The 23,393-nt window shown below is 46.9% G+C and overlaps 1 protein-coding gene across 1 annotated transcript in view; it reads left to right on the plus strand.

Annotated features, from left to right (window-relative positions):
* CPA2 (carboxypeptidase A2) overlaps positions 1 to 23,393 on the plus strand; it is a 65,634-nt gene that overhangs the window by 19,451 nt on the left and 22,790 nt on the right. The window contains exons 2-6 of the mRNA XM_069630118.1: positions 1,837 to 1,971; positions 8,192 to 8,290; positions 9,124 to 9,225; positions 17,070 to 17,171; positions 18,775 to 18,885. Coding sequence (XP_069486219.1) covers positions 1,837 to 1,971; positions 8,192 to 8,290; positions 9,124 to 9,225; positions 17,070 to 17,171; positions 18,775 to 18,885 — 549 coding nt within the window. The remainder of the gene's footprint in view (positions 1 to 1,836; positions 1,972 to 8,191; positions 8,291 to 9,123; positions 9,226 to 17,069; positions 17,172 to 18,774; positions 18,886 to 23,393) is intronic.

Consider the following 23,393-nt stretch of genomic DNA (forward strand, 5'->3'; position numbering starts at 1 on the left):
GGGGATTCTGACTTTCAGGCGTTGAGTCATAATCCCACAGATGGTAGCTTCACCCCATTGGCTCCTCGGCCAAGCACATACACCAAAGGTCATGGTTCATATGACCTGTTCTATGGAATCTATTCCACTCAGGAGGATCTGCAACCACATGTTATAAGGGCACGAGTGAAAGAGCACTGAGTTTCACTTGCCAGTGTGTTTATGCATCAAATAAAGGTGGGTCTATGGTGGGGAACTCTAAAATAAGGGAGATATATGTATTTCATTTCAGCATTTTATTTAATGTACCCCGTCTGCTAGTCTGAGGTTTGAGCTTTTAAAGGGTAATGCATAAATCGGGGCATCATCCCTACCGTTATATCTTCCCCATCCGCCCGCATACACCCCTCAGATTTCTTCTCTGTACCCTCTTCTCCGATTCTCAGCTGTCTTCCCACCAAGGGCCATGTTACCTCTACATAGCGCTTGTTACCACACTTTGACTCTTTCACTGTAATGTGAGTAACAGTTGTGACTGTGTACCAATGAAATGGACAGCTTTTCTCAACTGCGTAAAGATGAAAGGTATATATGTTCACGCCAGAATTCGAATCAATTTATGCAGGCAGGTTATTATTATTATGATTATTATGGTATTTAGTGAGCACAGACCTAGCTTCGAGAACCAATGGAGCGCTTTACAGAGGTATCCAACAACACCAATACATAATGGAGCAATCTACAGAGGTATAGAACAGTACAGATGCATAACGGAGCACAAACCACGCTTCGGACATATATTGATATATGTACCTGGCCCCATGGGACGTCCACACTTACTTAGCACAAGTGAATGTTCTGTACTCCACAAGGGTAATCTGCATGCAACATGGTAGGGTGCAAATGTTTTCCCTGCAATTGACCCAAAAGGCTGAGGGAATTATTTATAATAATTGGCTGAAAATGGTGCACTTTACAGAGCACATTTCCAAAAATAAGGTAAGAATCCATATAATTCGCAAATGTGTTTGTTGTTTGGGCAACTCACTAAGAACGTAGTTTCCAGGCCACCAACAGTAGATAGGAACAGTTCAAAACAAATGTTCATGCTGGCTGTGCCCAAAGAAAATCATGAGGTCTGTCTCAAGAATGTATGCCAGTACTGCCTCTCTTTCATACTGGTTGTGCCCAAAGAAAATCATGAGGTGTTTCTCAGCAATGTATGCCAGCATTATCACTGCTGATATATGTTCATGTTGCATGTTGCCCAGTTCTGTCCCATGTGGCTTTTCCTATCCAAATGTTGCCCTATCTCACTCTCCCTGGCCCAGTGCTGCCCAATGACGCTCTCTATACCACAGTTCGGCTCCACGTGTCTCTCACTGCCCCACTTCTGCCCCATATGGCTCTCCCTACCCACTTTCTGCCCATCCTACCGCTGTAAGTGCCATCATCTGCCTCTATGTGGCTCTCAGGGGGGAGTTCTTCCTGGGGCAGACCTGAGTGGCCTGTTCCGTCCTCTTGTGGATCTGCCACACTATAGCTCTCATTGTTGGGTCCTTCCCCCATGCGGCCATCAGCTCTGGGCCCTCTCGCCATCAGATTCAGAAACAGGGAGTTGGGGGGCTGATTGACCTAGTCATTGTTTCTTCTCTCCTAACTTGTGGTCACCTGTGACAGCATGATTCTGCTCTGCTCCAAGCCTATTCGTTCTCTCTCATTGTGTCATGGTTGCTCCTGTAACTTATTGTACTTTTCCCACCACACATAACACCCCCTAGTGGGTGGGTGGCATAAAGATGGCTCTGTTTATAAGTGATCTCTCTGAGAATGTCCTCTGTCTGTTCTACTTTACAGCTTGACTTCTGGAAAGCCCCCACTAAAGTGGACTCGCCTGTTGACGTCAGGGTGCCTTTCTCTAGTGTTCAGAGTGTCAAAGCCTTCCTGGAGCACAACGGGATCCAGTATAACATCATGATTGACGATCTGCAGGTAGGCAGTGGGCATCGGCAGACATGTGTCCTGAGGATCTTGTGACCATTCTTGCAATGCTAATCGGCATCACACCATCTGTGTGAACCAACAGTACAGGCCAATGGCGGACAGGTCTGTAGGAAAATGGGATGATGCATATTTATCCGTTCACTCTTCCACCCTCCAATCATGTTTCTACTCTCCCAATACTCGACAGGCCTATCCCAGTACCCAGCCATTATTCCTCCCTCTGACCCTGGTAAAATGTTTTCAAAACTCTGTGCACCCACTCTGGTATCCAAAAACCCACCCAACCATACAGCCTCACATTCATGGATTCATCCACCCACTTATTAATCCACCCACCCATTCAGCCATCCATCCAAGCATAAGTCCACTCCTCCATCCATCTATGTACACATCCATCCATTCATTCATCCGTAGCTCCCTCCATCTGTCCAGCTATGCACCCGTACACCCATTCATCAGCCCATCCACTTTTCTCTGCATCGTCCAGTCCATTCATCCTTCCAACCATCTGCCCAATCATCTACCTGTTCATCCACAGTGGCGCCCTCCCAGGCACCTAACCATCCATACATTATTCACACCCATTCAACCCTTTTCCCCACTGCCTCCTTTTCCTCCTCCCTCTCTCCATTCCTTCTTTTAGCCATGGGTCTTTTCATCCAGCCATCGATCCAACAACCCATCATCCATTTATATCCCTCCCTCCGTCCCTCAGCCGATCGTACAAGGCATCCATTACCCCTTCATTCTTTACCTACACAGATATATGCATGCATACAGTGTGCAGACAACAATATTGCAGTGTGGAGCAATGCACCATTGCTGCATGTGGTCTTCACTGGCTATTAGCATAATTGACCTAAAAACATTTGAGCAAAAACATTTGGTAGAATTTTTTCGAACTTTCTTTCAGTCAAATCTAATTAAATATATATATGGGGGTGGGTAAGGGTATAGATTAGGGTGAGGGGAAGTGGGAGGGAGTTGCCGGGGGTCTTCCCCTTCATTTTAGACCAAAGAAAAGTCAAATACATTCGATGAAATGTGATTAGGTCAAATGTTTTAGGTCAAATAGACCCAAACCCTTCACTGACATCTTCAGGCACCCTTGTCTAGCTCTCCTATACACAAACATTAACCATGTTGCACAGTCTATTCTTTTACAGGCCACAATCGTGCATACACATATTACATAGTGTACTAGTTTTCCTATTCTCCAAATCTGCCTGGCAATACACTCCAGTTACTCTAAATCACAACGGAACAAGCCCATCTTTTCTACATTATAAATTCTACGGTTCACCTGGCATAACTGGCATGCAGCAATGCCATCAGAAAAACCTTCTTCCACCCGCTTCCTCTCCTCCTCATTTTTTACATAACACTCACCCCCCTTTCCCACCCTTTTACCCCGGCTCCTTTTCCTTCTGCAGATCACCATCCATTCCAGTTTTTTTCTTTGTCGGGAGGTGTCTGGGAGCAAAGGGGGTTGTGCCTTCACGTAAAGGGGGAGGTGCCTGGCAGTAGGTGGGGAAGTGTATTGCAGTTAAAGGGGAGGGGCCTGGGAGTAAGTGGGAGTAAGTGGGGATGGTGTCTGGGTGTAACATGGCAGGCTCCAGGGAATAGGAAGGTACCTGGAAAAAAGAGGGCTGTAAAGGGCAGCATAATTGGGAATAGGAAGGGAGATGCTTGGGAATAAGTGGGAGGGGCCTGGGAGTAATGGTGACGTGGCTGAGAGTACATGGGTGGTGCCTAGGAGTAAGGTGGGAGGTCTCTGGCAGTAGAAATGGGGGTGCCTGGGAATAAGGGGAGAGGTGTCTCATACAATCACGGTCAGATCAAAACAAAACATATTTCTGGTACTAAAAACAAAATAGTTCACTTTCACAAGTCACCTTTTGTGACATTTTTGCAGAGTCCTCTCAGTCATTAAAGCTTCCCACCTTTGCCTAGACAACTGCCCACAATTGCCCGTCTGACAAGCCCTTCGGGCACAAAACGACTGCATTTGGGCCAGTTTGAGCCTGCTTGAAATTGTTTCCAGAAAATAGGAAAACCTTAATTCCAACCTTGATGTTTCTCAACAGTAAATATTTTAGACAGACAATTGCGACTGCCAGCTCTCCAATTCATCCCTTGCTTAAGAAACTGCGCACACATTAAGTTCCCAAGTCACTTCTGCCTGACAATACTTGATGACGGCCTAGGTGGCACCACCAGCAGGGGGCACACCAGTATTCCACCATAAGCAGCAATGTTGACCACAGTATGAGAGAGGGGGAGAAAAGGGCACAATGTCACTTCACCTAGGGTGGCAAAAATCCTCAGATTGGTAGCGCTACCAAAGCAACTGTAGTTAAAAGGACTCCTGCGCTTCAGTCTACATCAAAGGCTCTATAGTTTATTAAGCCAATTATTGTATTAATACATTTACTAGTAACAGAAGTAGTAGAACTAGTATTACTAGTAGTAGTAATACATGTGTGGGTAGTAGTATTAACAAATGACTTTAAGCAGGAGAACACATGTTTTTAATAGAATTAATGAAATGACAGTGTTGACGACAAACCACAAAATGGAGGAGGCACCCCGACAACCCGGGCGGTGTCCTCCTCCTTTCCTCCCCCCTCTTCGGGACGAAGGGGAGGCTGTCGCAAGGAAGCGCAGCAAAACTCAGGAAAGCCTGCGAATGGAAACAATGGAAAGGGGAGGGGCTACCCCATTATAATGGGAGGGTTTCACACTGAAGGCCGCATCCAGCCTTGGCAGTGGGACGCCCGCCCGCCATCCAGGAAGACGACTTTGTTTCCCACCCATCCACCCTACAAACAGGACAAGCTCGGACGCAAAGGGTTGGGAGAGTTGGGCCTATGCTGGACTCTTTACGAAAGAAGGGGGAAGCAGGTTATTTGGACACGGAGCAGTCGCCGCATCTTATCTTCTGAGTTATTTCCACTAATGTGTGCAGTGTGGTTTTTATGATATTATGGAAAATAAATCTGCAGCCTTTTATGCCAAAAACAAAGGAAGACTCATTCTACACATTTCTGGGGGGAAAAGGGAAATGAGTTATTGCTATGTGATGGGTCCAAAATGGACGGATGCAAAAAGCAGGCGTTAAATTCCCCAACCCGCAAAGGGAGCTCGTAGTAAGGCGGTAAGGATTTACCGGTACCGGTAAACCCTTACCGCCATCCGTGTAATGAGGTCCTATGTCTCTTTGATTTCCAGGACATGGGGTGGGCCTGGCAACTGGGATGGGGCACATAGGATGTAAGATAAGTAAGTTCTCGTAACTTGACTGGCCGTAACCTTTTGCCCTTCCCTTTCTGACTGGTTCCGCCCTTTGACCCATCCTACCTGATTTTACACCTCCCTTTGTGTTTCTCCTCGTGCATTCCATCTTGTTATGCACCCTAATGCCCAAGGGTCCATGGTTGTGCTATATAAATAGAATAAAGTAAAAGTAAAGGAAGGGGAGGCTCCAGCGGTGGGGGGAGTGGGACTCCAGAGGGTGCCTGTGGGCAGTGGGGCAAGGGGTTTGAACCCTGCCTGGGGAGCTGGGGGAACTGGGCGAAGCAGATGAAATGGTGGAACGAGGAGAAGCGCAGGAGGCCGCCTGCCACGTCATCAATCAATTCCAGATTCCGCCCCCATTCTCAGCCTCCTGGGTGGCGATGTCTCTTGCCAGGGTGTTGATATCTAAAGCAGCCAGTGACCTCTCTATGGGTGGAGGAAATAGTACAGGTACTAGTGCTACCCTGTCTGCCCTGGGCCTGTAGAAGGGATCTCTCTATGGGTGGAGGAAATAGTGCAGGTACTAGTGCTACTCTGTCTGCCCTGGGCCTGTAGAAGGGATCTCTCTATGGGTGGAGGAAATAGAGCAGGTACTAGTGCTACTCTGTCTGCCCTGGGCCTGTAGAAGGGATCTCTCTATGGGTGGAGGAAATAGCGCAGGTACTAGTGCTACTCTGTCTGCCCTGGGCCTGTAGAAGGGACCTCTCTATGGGTGGAGGAAATAGCGCAGGTACTAGTGCTACTCTGTCTGCCCTGGGCCTGTAGAAGGGATCTCTCTATGGGTGGAGGAAATAGCGCAGGTACTAGTGCTACTCTGTCTGCCCTGGGCCTGTAGAAGGGACCTCTCTATGGGTGGAGGAAATAGCGCAGGTACTAGTGCTACTCTGTCTGCCCTGGGCCTGTAGAAGGGACCTCTCTATGGGTGGAGGAAATAGTGCAGGTACTAGTGCTACTCTGTCTGCCCTGGGCCTGTAGAAGGGATCTCTCTATGGGTGGAGGAAATAGTGCAGGTACTAGTGCTACTCTGTCTGCCCTGGGCCTGTAGAAGGGATCTCTCTATGGGTGGAGGAAATAGTGCAGGTACTAGTGCTACTCTGTCTGCCCTGGGCCTGTAGAAGGGATCTCTCTATGGGTGGAGGAAATAGAGCAGGTACTAGTGCTACTCTGTCTGCCCTGGGCCTGTAGAAGGGATCTCTCTATGGGTGGAGGAAATAGCGCAGGTACTAGTGCTACTCTGTCTGCCCTGGGCCTGTAGAAGGGACCTCTCTATGGGTGGAGGAAATAGCGCAGGTACTAGTGCTACTCTGTCTGCCCTGGGCCTGTAGAAGGGATCTCTCTATGGGTGGAGGAAATAGCGCAGGTACTAGTGCTACTCTGTCTGCCCTGGGCCTGTAGAAGGGATCTCTCTATGGGTGGAGGAAATAGAGCAGGTACTAGTGCTACTCTGTCTGCCCTGGGCCTGTAGAAGGGATCTCTCTATGGGTGGAGGAAATAGCGCAGGTACTAGTGCTACTCTGTCTGCCCTGGGCCTGTAGAAGGGATCTCTCTATGGGTGGAGGAAATAGCGCAGGTACTAGTGCTACTCTGTCTGCCCTGGGCCTGTAGAAGGGACCTCTCTATGGGTGGAGGAAATAGCGCAGGTACTAGTGCTACTCTGTCTGCCCTGGGCCTGTAGAAGGGATCTCTCTATGGGTGGAGGAAATAGCGCAGGTACTAGTGCTACTCTGTCTGCCCTGGGCCTGTAGAAGGGACCTCTCTATGGGTGGAGGAAATAGTGCAGGTACTAGTGCTACTCTGTCTGCCCTGGGCCTGTAGAAGGGACCTCTCTATGGGTGGAGGAAATAGTGCAGGTACTAGTGCTACTCTGTCTGCCCTGGGCCTGTAGAAGGGATCTCTCTATGGGTGGAGGAAATAGAGCAGGTACTAGTGCTACTCTGTCTGCCCTGGGCCTGTAGAAGGGTAGAAGGGATCTCTCTATGAGTGGAGGAAATAGCACAGGTACTAGTGCTACTCTGTCTACCCTGGGCCTGTAGAAGGGATCTCTCTATGGGTGGAGGAAATAGCACAGGTACTAGTGCTACTCTGTCTACCCTGGGCCTGTAGAAGGGATCTCTCTATGGGTGGAGGAAATAGCACAGGTACTAGTGCTACTCTGTCTACCCTGGGCCTGTAGAAGGGATCTCTCTATGGGTGGAGGAAATAGCACAGGTACTAGTGCTACTCTGTCTACCCTGGGCCTGTAGAAGGGATCTCTCTATGGGTGGAGGAAATAGCACAGGTACTAGTGCTACTCTGTCTACCCTGGGCCTGTAGAAGGGATCTCTCTATGGGTGGAGGAAATAGCACAGGTACTAGTGCTACTCTGTCTACCCTGGGCCTGTAGAAGGGATCTCTCTATGGGTGGAGGAAATAGCACAGGTACTAGTGCTACTCTGTCTACCTTGGGCCTGTAGAAGGGATCTCTCTATGGGTGGAGGAAATAGCACAGGTACTAGTGCTACTCTGTCTGCCCTGGGCCTGTAGAAGGGATCTCTCTATGGGTGGAGGAAATAGCACAGGTACTAGTGCTACTCTGTCTGCCCTGGGCCTGTAGAAGGGATCTCTCTATGGGTGGAGGAAATAGCACAGGTACTAGTGCTACTCTGTCTGCCCTGGGCCTGTAGAAGGGATCTCTCTATGGGTGGAGGAAATAGCACAGGTACTAGTGCTACTCTGTCTGCCCTGGGCCTGTAGAAGGGATCTCTCTATGGGTGGAGGAAATAGCACAGGTACTAGTGCTACTCTGTCTGCCCTGGGCCTGTAGAAGGGATCTCTCTATGGGTGGAGGAAATAGCACAGGTACTAGTGCTCCTCTATCTACCTTGGGCCTGTAGAGGGGATTTCTCATGAGCCTGGTTTTGATTCTCCGTAGACTGTGCTGGACGAAGAGAAGGAAGAGATGAGAGTTAACCAAAGGCTGGAGCGCAACACTGGGACCTTCAACTTCGCCACTTACCACACCTTGGACAATGTAAGTATGTGAATCCTCCGATCTGAAGGGAGACTGAAAGATGTCCTTACAGCCTGGAGCTCTGAAAGATACCTCTGGTGCAGGGTTAGTCACATGGAACGCGGGCCTGGCGTGTGGCCAACACTTCCCCCACCCTACTGACCTTTTGCTCCACCACACCCAAATATCAATGTAAGTCTATAACTATTTTTTTTATTTTTTTGTTATTGTGTTATTCTGGGTTAATAAACCTTAAAACACGTATGACAAAGAGATAAAACATACATAAATAAAACACATTGCATATGCATAATAACTATTTATATCTTTTTACATTTTTTAAGTATGGTGAGGTCATGGGAAGGTGAACACGGTAGTGAATTGAAAATGTAACTTAACACAACCCTGGTGGAAACTCCAAAGCACCACTTACAGACCTTCTCTACTGGAGTCTGTTACAACCCACAGGTTTCTGGACATTGGACTGCACACGGCCACCAGAAAAAAACAAGGGAATTTCTAATGGTTAAATAAGAAGTCCACTTAATATCCGACTCCAGCAATCATTTCCAAGCTGCAGCTTGGATCAACCAGACCTCGTATCCATAGCTGTACCGTAGAACCTCCCTAGGATCAAAAGGAAATCAGTCCGTTCTTAACTGTGTGAATGCCATTGAGTGGGCGCCTAGTATGCCATCATTTACTTTGTGTAACATTAGTGCCCTGCACTTCTAGTCCAGATTGAGCCCCTTTGTGTCCATCCATTACCCATGATTCCAGGGCAGTAGCTGAGAACCCTCGAATGTAGAATGTGAGGAGTGAACACTGTTTTCTGCACTTTTTCCACCCTCTAGATCTACAAAGCCATTGAGGGACTCACAGCGGCTTACTCCGGCCTCATCACCAGACAGCAGATCGGGACCTCGTACGAGGGGCGCCCACTCTACGTGATCAAGGTTGGTTGTCAGGTTATAGGTTTTCTATTCAAAGAGGTGCATTTAGGGGAAATGGTGCTGTCCATAGGAGGTTCTCTCATGGAGCGGGGTTTCTGCTGAATTGGTACACACCTGTGCATTAGAACACACAAATTAGAGCATTAGGGGACAACTGTGCTCTTTCAATTGCATCACTTTGGGCCTGCTATGAAATGATATGATATGGTAGGTTATTTATAACGCACTTAATATCCAGAGGTTTCTAAGCCGGACCAGGGGATTGAACCTGTGTAGCTACTTGTCGTCTTGCTTCCAAGGCGAGCACGTTGCAGCTGAGCTATCGTCCCCATCATTATCATGATGCCTCGTCCTTTGCCATCCGTATTATGCCTTTTTCATATGTCATGCTGTGTGAGTCTCATAGGCTGTGCTTCTGTTTTTTTTGTGTTTATTGCCGCATAGTTTTTTAGAAAAGCATTCTAAATCAATAGCGGATAGACATATATGTACATGAGACAAAAACATATATTTTTTTTGAAGACATAAGATTCAGTTATATCAACATTCAACAGTGCAGATCTTATCAGAAAAATGGAAATAGGTGGATGTTGAGTGCAACCAATTTTATCAACGCAAGGAGGCTTCCGATAAGGTTTTTTATTTATTTATGTATCTTTCTATAATGCGCCGGAGCCCGCAGGCGTTTGAAATGGGACTTCGGAGTGCAATTTTCACATATTTCTCATTCCCAGTAGGAGTATTTTTAGGTAAGGAAAATATATTCAGGGACAGCGTAAGGGTCTTTCAACTTTTTCAAATGAAAGGGCCCTTGAGCCTCAGGGGACCCCCAGAAAACTCCTCCTATGTTGCCAGTCAGCAGTTTTATAATACGGCAATAGATTTCTTTGTATATTAGTTTTGTTCTGGGGCTTGAAATGGGTGCTTTGCAGCGCTCACGTCCCAAAATTAGTTTGATGGATCCCTTTAGACTGTCATTTGGGAGTGACGGCCTGAAGGGTTCCAGCAAATTAAGTTTGTAACACGAGCGCTGCAAGGTGCACATTTAAAGCAAAGACAAACACCCGGGCGTTAATAGTCACTGATTATCATGAGACGTCCAGGGAGCTGAAATGATCTGAACATTCCCCTGATGCTCTGTGGGTGGAAGCAGGGGGCAGCCTGCTATCTTTCAGCTGTTCTCTGTTTTTTGTTGTTTGGAGCATTGGCCTTTTTTTTGGGACTACAATTGACTGTTTTGCTGCTTATCTACAGTGCTGATCACAGCATGTATGAAGTAGTTTCTAGACAGCTCAAAGAAATTAGAAAAAAGGTGCTCTGGAGTAAAAGACCAACATGTTATAAACATAGATAGATGCTTATGCGTGGAGGTGCATGGAAGGTTCCATAGTCCCTGCAAAGTGGTCCAGCCAACCATTTAGTTTAAAGGTGACACACTCCAGGGCAGCTGGGTTGGCCATGGGAATCAGTCAATCTTCTAGTCTAGGTGTGTAGAGGCTTCAAAACAGCTAGCATCGGCTGCCTAGCTATCAGATATGCCCTGATCATTAGTCATGCCATAATCATATGCCATCACTCTCACATTTCTCCCATGCTTTGCCTATGTGCTCCTCCTTTGCCAGCTTCTATGCTATTTCAAGGGCTCCTCCCCCACACTGTTTATGAGTGACAGGACTTGCATGATATCCCTTAAAGGGATGAAATGACTCTTTTGCCATTCTTCCTCCTTTACCCTGCTAAGGATCTCCCCCTAACCTTGCTTATGCCATCCTGCTTGTGCCATGAGCCACCCCACGGGAAGGGTCCTTAGCGGATCTATGAACATACTTCGAATCTTGTTTTACTGAAAGGCAATTTCGCCAAGTTTTATTTTGGCCTATTTTACCACTTTTTCTTAATCACGGACATCAGGGGGAGACCTCCCGCACCCCCTCTTTCACCAACCCCCCCACACTCCCTTTCTACATACCGTACCAAAATCGACCATCTATATTTGTGTGGTAAACAAAGGTGGCAGAAAATGTGGCAGCCAAAATTCAGTGAATTTGCCATTCAGCAAAAGTGGGTAATACCTTCTTAGCAAAGAGACTTCCCCATTCTGTGGATCCTCTGCTGCCTTCTTAACCAAGATGTGACTGTGGCAAGCCACTGCAAGCTCTGCATGATGATGTGCATGCCCAGAAGACAAAGTGGGGCACCCCTGGGAGCCTGATGTACTCTCGTATGGCGCCCCCTGAAGGTGGGGAAGTGTTCCACCTTTTCAGCCCCTCACCCATCTACCAGCGGAAGACGGTACTGGTGCACCTGCGTGTGACATGGATGCCACACTACTCATCACAGGAAGAAGTACCTGCTTGGGTACCCTCTCTGACTGTTTTGTTCACAAGGCTGATCTTTTTTTCGCTCTATGTTTTCCTTCCTTTTCTGTGGGACAGGAGGGGAGTAGACGAATCATATTGGTTTGGGGTTTGAGATGGAGGGACCGCTCCTGAACACCCCTGGATAGGGAAGAGATTTGTAGGACTCTGATAGCCCACTGAATCTGATTTATTAGTACGTTTGTAAACCTAGATGGGTTCAGGCCTTTGATCCTCAGATCTCCATGGGTTTAGGCCCTGGCTCCTCTGATCTCCATTGGTTGAGGCCTTCGATCCTCAGATCTCCATCTGTTCAGGCCTAGGATCCTCGGATCTCCATTGGTTCATGCCTAGGATCCTCTGATCTCCATTGGTTAAGGTCTTCGATCCTCAGATCTCCAAGAGTTCAGGCCTTTGATCCTCAGATCTCCATGCGTTCAGGCCTTTGATCCTCAGATCCCCATGGGTTCAGACCTAGGCTCCTCTGATCTCCATTGGTTGAGGCCTTCGATCCTCAGATCTCCATCTGTTCAGGCCTAGGATCCTCGGATCTCCATGGGTTCATGCCTAGGATCCTCTGATCTCCATTGGTTAAGGTCTTCGATCCTCAGATCTCCAAGAGTTCAGGCCTTTGATCCTCAGATCTCCATGGATTCAGGCCTAGGCTCCTCTGATCTCCATTGGTTAAGGCCTTCGATCCTCAGATCTCCATGGGTTCAGGCCTTTGATCCTCAGATCTCCATGCGTTCAGGCCTGGGCTCCTCTGATCTCCATTCGTTGAGGCCTCTGATCCTCAGATCTCCATGGGTTCAGGCATTTAATCAGCAGATCTCCATGCGTTCAGTCCTAGAATCCCCAGATCTCTATGGGTTCAGGTTTATGATCCTCAGATTGCTATGGGTTCAGGGCTTTGATGCCCAGATATCCATGGGTTCAGGCGTAGGGTCTCCAGATGCCATGGATTCAGGCCTAGGATCCTCGGATCTCCATGGGGTTTCGGCCTAGGATCCTCAATGGAAGTAAACAGTCCAATATCTAGGTACTGATATGAAAAGACCCCTGCCTAGAATTGTTGAGCACAGATAGTTATGCCTCATCTCAGAAAAGTGGCCTCCCTTCCTTGAAACCAAAAAAGCAAGACATTCTGGGGTCTGACCTCATCTAATGGTGTCCCATTCCTAGCAATCCTATGCAGAGTCTCCATGAAATAGCTTTGTTACCGATTGGAGTTGACCACTGCCTCTGAAAGTCCTTTGTTACGGCCTGTGCACGATACAGATCCGTTTTTAGATTTGGCAAATTTTCAAACTGTTGTCATTCACATGGGAAAGTCTGAGGTGATTGAGTGGACTAACTATTGAATCCCAAACATCCCATGCTGTTTGTATCCTTCTGCATGCACATAGTTCTTTGGGAAGGGGCCACACAGCATGGAATGCTGTGAGGGCATGTCTAATGAGGCAGGGGATAGCACATGTCTCCATGCCCACTGCCTGCTGTTAGCAGCAAAAGGACACAGGGTGCCTGCTCTCCCCCAGTTTGAAACTGAGAGAAGATGGTAGATACATTCACACAATCTGAGAGTGAACTGTATGTGGTATGCAGCAGGTGGCGCTAGAGGACTGTGGCTGGCAATGTTTGTACAATGCCTACCCAAAAAGCAGCTCTATTGGCTATCCCGATGGCTGCGACAAAAAAGGTTGGTTCCCAATCTGGCTTGTCCAGTAAGTGTGCACCTCAGTTTGGAAACATATTCAATTGTGCCTTCTCTGAGTTTCTTGAGATGCATCTTTTGATTTAGGGGGAGCCTCTGGGGGCAACGAGAAGTTCAGGATAGAGAGAGAGGAGTATGTGGCACTCCATGTTTTGCTCATGCAAGGACCTTTCGGTTGTGTTTCTCACATGCATGGCTTATGCCTTATTTATATCACACTCCTTGGTCTGGCCAGTGTCACCCATATGCTTTGCTGGTTCATTCCCAATGGTACACACCATGTATTACACAGAGGATGTTTCACAAGTAATCCAGTACCAACCATCCTCTGTGCAATGCATGCAGACCAAAGAGGACAGCATGGGCCGGGCCAAAGGAGCAGGAGAGGTAAGTGGGGAGAAGAGAGTCCGGGAGGGGCGGGGGCTTGTGGGGGCGGGGAGCAGTGGGGCACTCTGGGGTTGTCGACACGGATAATGTGTGTGGGGTGAAAGGGAGAGTTGTGGAGGACAGGGAATATTGGTTGGAGTCCGGGGCTGCCCCCAGAGAAGCAGCAGGTGGCAGGCTGATGGGCAGGGCACATGCAGTGAAAATTGGTCTATTTTTCAAATCTCGCAATGGGAGGTGGTGCAAAATGGGTGATTTTGCATAATGAACACAAGAGTGTCTCAATAACTTCTTCATAGCATTGGTGGGCACCTTCCCTTTGTTTCCTATACCCCCAGACCGTCCTTACCCACCCTCCTATTCCTTGCTTATATCATCATGCAATGGGATGGCTCGCCATATGTCCTGTTATTGACCCCCCCAACTGTGTTATGCTGTTCTCCTATTCCTTCCTTATGCCATCTCCACCTGGGTTATGCTTTCTTCCTCTTCCTTGCTTTTATCATCCTGCTATAGTTACTGATGGCTCACAATATGCCCTGCGATTGACACACCCCAACTGTGATATGCTGTCCTCCTATTTCTTCCTTACTAGCTGTTCCTGGCGTAACATATGGCATGCTAGCATATCTTCCTTATGCCACCTCCACCTGGGTTATGCTGTCTTCCTCTTCCTTGCTTATTTCATCCTGGTATGGTTACTGATGGCTTGCCATATGACCTGTAATGGACACCCCCCACTCCACAACTGTGTTATCATTGGAGTTGTAGTACAACATATCTCCAACGCCACAGGTTGCTGACCCCAGGCCTAGAGACTGGGGAGAACCAGAGACAAAGGATTGCTGAGGAGCAAGACCATGGATGCACCTGAAAGCCATCACGAGAAAAAATAACTGGGAATGCATCCATTGATATCCAACCAAGAAGGGGAGGCAGGTGATCTGAGGGTGGGTGCTTGAAAGAAGATGCAGAACATAGTTAAAGATAAGTTGCAATGGGCAAAGAGTGCTGACTGCAAGAACACGCGGCAGAAAAGAACTGTAACTAAGAAGAGATGGCATCAGAGTGAGAGTCATTTTAGCATCTATGGTTATAGTGTTGCTCGTAGGAATCATTTCACCTGTAAGGTTATTGTGATGCTCATTGGAATCATTTGGCATCTAAGGTTACATTGATGCTGATCAGAATCATGTGCCATCTAGAGTTACAGGGATGCTCATAGCAATCATTTGGCACCTAAAGGTTGCAGTGATGCTTGTTGGAATTATTTGGCATCTAATGTTACAGAGATACTTGTAGAAATCCTTTGGCATCTAAAGATTACAGCGATGCCTGTAGGAATCATTTGACATCTAAAGCTTACAGTGATGTTTGTATGAATCATTTGGCTTCTATAGTTACAGGGATGTCTACAGGAATCATTTGACATCTAAAGGATTACAGTGATGCTCCTTGGAATCATTTGGCATCTAAAGTGTATAGGGATGCTCATAGGAATCATTTGGCATCTAAGGTTACATTGATGCTTGTAGGAATCATTTGGCATCTAAGGTTACAGTGGTGCTTGTAGGAAACATTTGGCATGTAAGGGACAGTGATGCTCGTAGGAATAATTTGGAATCTAAAGTTACAGGGATGCTCCTAGGAATCATTTGGCATCTGAGGTTAAGGTGATGCTTGTATTAATCATTTGGCATGCAAGGTTATAGTGATGCTCCTAGGAATCATTTGGCATCTATGGTTACAGTGATGCTCATAGGAATCATTTGGCATCTATGGCTACAGTGATGCTCATAGGAATCATTTGGCATCCACAGGTGCAGCGATGCTCATAGGAATCATTGGACATCTACGGTTACAGTGATGCTTGTAGAAATCATTTGGCATCTAAGGTTAAGGTGATGCTTGCATTAATCATTTGGCATGTTAGGTTACATTGATGCTCATAGGAATCGTTTGGCATCTACGGTTACAGTGATGCTCGTAGGAATCAAATGGCATCTAAGGTTAAGGTGATGCCCATAGGAATCGTTTGGCATCTACGGTTGCAGTGATGCTCGTAGGAATCAAATGGCATCTAAGGTTAAGGTGATGCTCATAGGAATCGTTTGGCATCTACGGTTACAGTGATGCTCGTAGGAATCAAATGGCATCTAAGGTTAAGGTGATGCTCATAGGAATCGTTTGGCATCTACGGTTACAGTGATGCTCGTAGGAATCAAATGGCATCTAAGGTTAAGGTGATGCTCATAGGAATCGTTTGGCATCTACGGTTACAGTGATGCTTGTAGGAATCATTTGGCATCTAAGCTTAAGGTGATGCTCGTAGGAATCATTTGGTATCTAAGGTTAAGGTGATGCTTGTAGGAATCGTTTGGTATCTAAGGTTCAGGTGATGCTCGTAGGAATCATTTGGCATGTAAGGTTGCAGTGATGCTTGTAGGAATCATTTGACATCTAAGGTTACAGGGATGCTCGTAGGAATCATTTGGCATGTAAGGTTGCAGTGATGCTTGTAGGAATCATTTGACATCTACGGTTACAGTGATGCTTGTAGAAATCATTTGGCATCTAAGGTTAAGGTGATGCCTGCATTAATCATTTGGCATGTTAGGTTACATTGATGCTCATACGAATCGTTTGGCATCTACGGTTACAGTGATGCTCGTAGGAATCAAATGGCATCTAAGGTTAAGGTAATGCTCATAGGAATCATTTGGCATTGATGGTTACAGTGATGCTTGTAGGAATCATTTGGTATCTATGGTTAAGGTGATGCTTGTAGGAATCATTTGGCATGTAAGGTTGCAGTGATGCTTGTAGGAATCATTTGACATCTGAAGTTACCATGATGCTCATAGGATTCATTTGGTATCTTGGATTACAGTAATGCATGTTTGAGTTGATTTCCTATTAAAGTCACAGTGATCCTTGCTGGGATGCTGAGCCAGAACTCAGTTATAAATTTGCATCTTCAGTTGTTGTAGTAATACGAGCTTGATTGCTTCTCGGCATCTGGTATGTATGGAGGGGCTGCACGGCAGGCAATTTAGAAAAGGTGGCTTTTCATATTATGCCTAAACTATGAATCGAGTCTGAATGCTGAATGTACCTAAACGATTACCAAAATCTGTATTTTACAACATTAGATCATTAAAAATACTTTGGCATAATTGGTTTGTAGTCTGGCTACAAATAGCAGCAAGGAGATTTGCCAAAAGACTATTGCCTCGGAAAGGCTCAAAGGTCTTGCACAAAGTCTGCTCTGGGCCTATTTGTCCTTTAGAAGCACATGCCTTCTGGGACAGTTCCCTTTTTCTTCATAAGCCTGGTGCCATTTCGTCTACTACAATGGGTGACGTGTAACATTGTATCCATTTGTTTTGCAGTTCAGCACTGGGGGAACAAACCGTCCTGCCATTTGGTTGGATGCCGGCATTCACTCACGGGAATGGGTCACTCAGGCTACGGCACTATGGACCGTTAACCAGGTAACATAATGTAGCACAGTCATATGAGGGTGGGTGGGAGGGAGGGAGTCAAGCTATTGATGTAGGTGAAGCTCAGTTGGTGATGTGGGAAGACATGAAGCTGATGGCATGGGGAATGTGAATCTGCTGATGTGGGCAGAAGTGAGGCTGCTGATGTGGAAGGGAGAGAAGCAGGTGATGTAGGAAGAGATTATTCTGGCGATATGGGAGGACGTAAAACTGGAGATCGAACGCTGGTGATGTGGGAGGAAACAAAGATGGTGATGCGAGAGGACATGAAGTTGATGTAAGATAAAGTAAAGCTAGCGATGTGGCTGATAGCAGTTTTGATGGTGGAATAAACAAAACTGTTAATGTGGGAGAAAGTGAAGATGTGGATGTGGGAGGAAGTGAAGATGTGGAAGGAAGTGAAGATGGTGATGACAAAGGAAGAGGAGAGGGTGCTGTATGAGGCGGTGAAGCTAGTGATATATGAAGAGGCAAAGCTGGTGATGTTTGAGGGGGTGTAGTTGGTGATGTGAGGTGAAGTGTAACTGAGGATATGGTTGTAGGAAATTAAGCTGGTGATGTGGGATGAAGCAAAGCTGCTTATGTGGGATTAGATGAATCTGGTGATGTCGGGGGAAGCAATGCAGATTATGGAATAAAGGAAAGGATGCCTGTGATGTGAGAAACCGTGAAGCTGCTTTTGCGGAGGAAGCAAAGCTGGTGAATTAGGCAAGTGAATATGGTGTTGTGGAAAAAGGGAATCTGGATATGTTGTAGGAGTAGAAGCTGGTGATGTGGAAGGACACAATGCTGGTGATGTGGGAGGAAATCAAGCTGGTTATGTGGGATGACACAAAGCTTGTGATGGGGATTAAATGATTCTGGTGAGGTGGGAGGAAGAGATTTTGGTGGTGGAGGAAATTTAGCTGGTGATGTGGGAGAAAGCAAAGCTGGTGATGAGGGAGAAAGAGATGATTGTCATGTGGGAGGAAGCAAGCCTTTTGATGTAGGATGAAGTGATGTGGTGACTTGGGAGTAACTAGATTTGGTGAAATGGAGAAGTAAATATGATATTGCAAAAGAAAAGGCAGATGATGATGTGGGAGGAAGCAACCCCGAGGATATGAGACAAAGTTAAGGTAGTGATGTGGAAGGAGGCAACGATGGTGATGTGGAATTAAGTGAATCAGGGGATGCGGGAGGAAGCAATTCTAGTGGTGTAAGAGGACATTTAAGCTGGTTATGTGGGAGAAAGCGAAGCTGGTAATGTGGGAGGAAGTAAATCTGGTGAAGTGCGAGGAAGAGATTCTGGTGATGTTGGAGGATATTTAACAGTCATGTGATAAAAATTGAAACGCTTGATGGAGGAAATGAAGCTGCTGATGGGGAAGAAGTGAAACTCGTGATGGAGGAGGAAGTGAAGGATGTCGGGGGAGGTGAACATGGTGTTACAGAGAAAGGGAACCAAGTGTAGGGGATATGGGAGAAATGTACTTGTGTTTTATCAGATACATACATAAAGTGCTAAAAGTGCTGCCCGGGGTGATAAAGTGCTGTCTTTCACGAAGCGTGTGAGAGGACCGAAGCGTAATGTTCTCCATTTCTCCTGATGCAGCTCGCCTCTCAGTATAGAAGGGATGCATCCATCACTGCCCTGCTGGACGAGATGGACGTGTATGTTCTGATTGTCACCAATCCCGATGGCTATGTCTTCACCCATTCATCGGTAAGTGCAGCAATGCCACCTGGGGGCTGCCTTCTGGGAGGTATTTCTGCCAATGCATTGATGTTCCTTTCTAGGTCACCATTGGGCTCACCAGCACTAGGACTGAGCCTGGTCGCCCCCCTCCTTGACCCATACCGGTATGTCTTCACAGGCTTCCTGGTCTCACTCAGTCTCATGCCTCCGGGTTCATCCATTCTGGGCTGCTAATTGTTCCCGCTCCGAGATGTCAGTACTTTGGTCACTACACCGCAGTAGAGTAGGGACCCACTGCGACAGTATAGAAGTATGCAAAGTCTGGGAATTGCAGCCCCACACTGTGACTGCATACAGATCTATGCACCCAGGGGAGTTATATCCCTGTATCCTCCAACCTCCCCCTGGTGCAACTGCATTCAGATATCCAAAGCCTGGGAATTGCAGCCCCACACTGTGACTGCATACAGATATATGCGCCCAGGAACAGAAGATATATCTCTGTATCCCCTCCCCCCCGATGCATCTGCATTCAGATAGCCAAAGCCTGGGAATTGCAGCCCCCCCCCCACTGTAAATGCATATAGATATATGCACCCAGGGGAGTTATATCCCCGTATCCCCCACCTTCCCCCTGGTTCAACTGCATGCAGATATCCAAAGCCTAGGAAGTGCAGCCCCCCACTGTAACTGCCTACAGATATATGCGCCCAGGGGAGTAATATCCCCGTATCCCCAACCATCCCCCTGGTGCAGCTGCATGTAGATATCCAAAGCCTGGGAATTGCAGCCCCCCCACTGCGACTGCATACAGATATATGCACCCAGGGGAGTTATATCCCCGTATCTCCCACCCTCCGCTAGTTCAACTGCATCCAGATCTCCAAAGCCTGGGAATTGCAGCCCCCCCCCACTGTAAATGCATACAGATATATGCACCCAGGGGAGTTATATCCCCGTATCCCCCCCCCCCCCCCGGTTCAACTGCATGCAGATATCCAAAGCCTAGGAATTGCAGCCCCCCACTGTAACTGCCTACAGATATATGCGCCCAGGGGAGTAATATCCCCATATCCCCAACCATCCCCCTGGTGCAGCTGCATGTAGATATCCAAAGCCTGGGAATTGCAGCCCCCCACTGTGACTGCATACAGATATATGCACCCAGGGGAGTTATATCCCCGTATCCCCCACCCTCCCCTAGTTCAACTGCATGCAGATATCCAAAGCCTGGGAATTGCAGCCCCCCCCCCACTGTAAATGCATACAGATATATGCACACAGGGGAGTTATATGCCCGTATCCCCCACACTCTCCTAGTTCAAATGCATGCAGATATCCAAAGCCTGGGAATTGCCGCCCCACACTGTGACTGCATACAGATATATGCGCCCAAGGGAATCATACCTGCGCTCCCACCACCCCCGCCGCAACTGCATGCTGCAACCAAGTACGAGATTAGGTAATTGCTGTACTCTTGCATTTTGAATTTTGCTGTTGTGTTCTGCCACATTGCGTTTACTCCCACAGGGCTTGCTAGTTTGGGCCTGTTTACATTTCCTGCTTCTCTGTAACGTCTTGTTCCCCATCACAATGGAACATCGTAGCTGTACCCCTGCCCGGGGCATGGCCACTCACCCCATGCATCTGCATTAAACACTGCTCGACTTCACCCACTCAACACACACCTCTACTTCCAATAGAATTCGGCTGAGTCACACGAACAAATTCGGTCCAGCTGTGCACATAAACATTTTCCTTGACTTTCCTTCTGCCCTGACAGTCCATCACGGCACCCATCCTCTCTTCTGATTTCTAGGGGCATGAGTACATTTGTAGAATCCTAACTTCACATCTCGGATCACGGTCCTCCAAAGGGCATTCAAACCCATGGCAGTAGGTACTATACACATGCCACATAACATAACATAACATAACATAACATAACATAACATAACATAACATAACATAACATAACATATCCAAAGCCTGGGAGTTGCATCCCCTCACTCTAACTGCATAAAGATACATGTGTCCAGGGAATCATACCCCACCCTCCTTCTCTCCATAATCCTATGCAATATATGCATGCAGCTATTTGTGCCATGGGAGTAACAGCCCTACTACTCCCACTGCAGCTGCACGCAGATATCTGTTGTGAGGGAATTACAGCCCCTCACTGTTACTGGTTAGATAGCAGCATTCTGGGCACTGCAGTGTACGCAAGGGATCAAAACACAGATTTGGTGAAAAGGAGAAAAAATCTGCTGCTGTGTGTCCGACATCAAGCAGTGAGCTGGAGCTACCTCTGGGGAATGGGGAGATAGTCTCGGGAGGATAGCTCAGGGGCAAAGTGCTCACCTTGGAAGCAAGACGACACGGAGCACTACAGGTTCGATCCCCGGGTCCACACTTAGAAACCTCTGGGTGTTAAGCGCGTTATAAATAACCTATCATATCATATCATAGTGCATAGTAGGCTGCAAATCGAACTTGCACTCAGGAACAAGAATGGTCATGGCTGGAGGTGACCATTAATATGTTTACAAAATCTAGAGATTCACCAAAGGGTCTTTAAACCATTGCCAAAGTTGACTATTACATCATGGAACGTATGCAGACTTAAACATTTATTAAAGGCCACCCACAGTGACTCTTCTTTTCGTGATAGGCATTTTCTTATGCTTCAGGAAACCATGGCCACTAAAGACGTTGACATTGAGGGATATGAAACTTTTACCAAGGCTGCTAGGAGGTGTATGAGAGGCAGACCGAGAGGTGGTTTGCTTATCTCGGTGGATTTCAGCCTAAAAGCAGAATGCATTGAGATACCAACCATCTCTGACAATGTATTGGCAATTCGAGTGACTCTGTCACCTACGTGGAGGCCCCTCCTGCTTGTTATTGTTTATTGGAACCCAGCATCTATAACTAGTGCTGGAATATTTGATGAAGTGGGTGCAATTATAGCCGACTGGTTGGAGGCTGGGTTGCTGCATTACATTATATCCGGAAGAGATTTTGACTCAGACTGCTAGTTGGTCAGCACGATTTCTGAGGAAACTTGGGTCAAATACTTTTCAGTGAAATATGCGGCCCCGGGAACAAATTCAAACTGGGAGATAGGAACTTTGGTAAATGAGACTGTAATTATTTTTCCCTAGGTAGAGGAGGATGTGATCTGGGCCATTAATAAGTCAAAGGCCTCTCGGGCGGCAGCCTAGCACCAGTGGTAATTAAAACTAATCCCCATCTATGTGCTAGAGTACTCTGTCCTCTGTTTAAGGCCATTTGGGAGTCTTGCCACCAGACCCTGTCATCCTGGCTGGAATCGCTTATTATCCCCATCCATATGAAAGGAGACGTTGGGGTCCCTGGTAACTACATACCCACAGCATTGCTCGACGTCTCAAGTCAAATCTTTGTGACTCTATTATTAAGAGAGGTTTTCTCGAGGCTAGGGGTGCTTTCTAGATACCAAGTGGACTTTAGAGCTAGAATTGGCACCACTCTGAATGCAACAACTCTGGCCCATTTTAGGGCTTGGTTCAAGAGGGTTGACCAGGGTCAGGCCTACATGGCATCCTTGGATATGAGTTCTGCCTTTGACAGAGTCAACTGAATGGTTTTGTGGATGAAACTGTCAAATGGAAAAGTCCCTTTACATTTGGTACTGCTGCTGGTAAGTCTGCACAAAAATACATCTCTGAGAGTGAGACTCACTAAAGAGGGGATCTTTCCGGGTGTGGTCAGGTCTTACGTTGGAGACAAGCAGGGGTGTGTATTGGCCGCACTACTTTTTAATGCCTATTTTTCCGACATTGAAAGGCTGTTGGCTGAGGAGACCACATTTCCAGTCAGAATTGGTCACATGAAGCTCGACTGGTTGGCTTTTGCTGACGATCATGTTTTGTATGACTGAACACCTATAGGCCTTCAGCAAAAGCTTGACTTGTTTTCCATCTATGCGCCCAAAAACAATTTGCTTGTAAACGGCTCTAAATCAAAGGTAGTGGTGTTCTCGAACAAGTCAAAACCTAAAACCATGGCTGGGTAGTGGGAGAACAAAGGATTGAAAGTGCTCTGACAACCCGCTACCTGGGATATCACTTGTCGAACAGTTGTTCCTTGGAGGAAACTGGTGCTCGATTAAAGTTGAAAGCAAAACTGTTGGTTTCCCAATTATTAAAAGAATCTGCTCTACACTTTTGTCTTCTGCCCCTACTTGAATTTTACTGCACCAAGGTAGAGCCAATACTCTTGTATGGTTTAGATCTCTCATTGCTGGACACGGGAGATATCCTTTACTCCATAAAGGTTATGATCTGGAAGAAGATTTGAATTTACCTCAGGGCTTACTTAGTTCAATTATAAGGTACGAATTATGACTGATTTAATTGGGGTCAAGATATTTGTGGAGACAATTGAGCTCCTACACTAAAATTGCTGACCCTGTGCCAGAATCTTTGTAAAAAGACTTGAGGATCATTTGTCAACAGAAATCAGTCCCCTCTTTTGTCTCCTTTAAAAAATAT

Source organism: Ambystoma mexicanum, chromosome 12 (assembly GCF_040938575.1).
Source record: "Ambystoma mexicanum isolate Mex_15411 chromosome 12, UKY_AmexF1_1, whole genome shotgun sequence".
In the NCBI taxonomy this organism is placed as follows: domain Eukaryota; kingdom Metazoa; phylum Chordata; class Amphibia; order Caudata; family Ambystomatidae; genus Ambystoma; species Ambystoma mexicanum.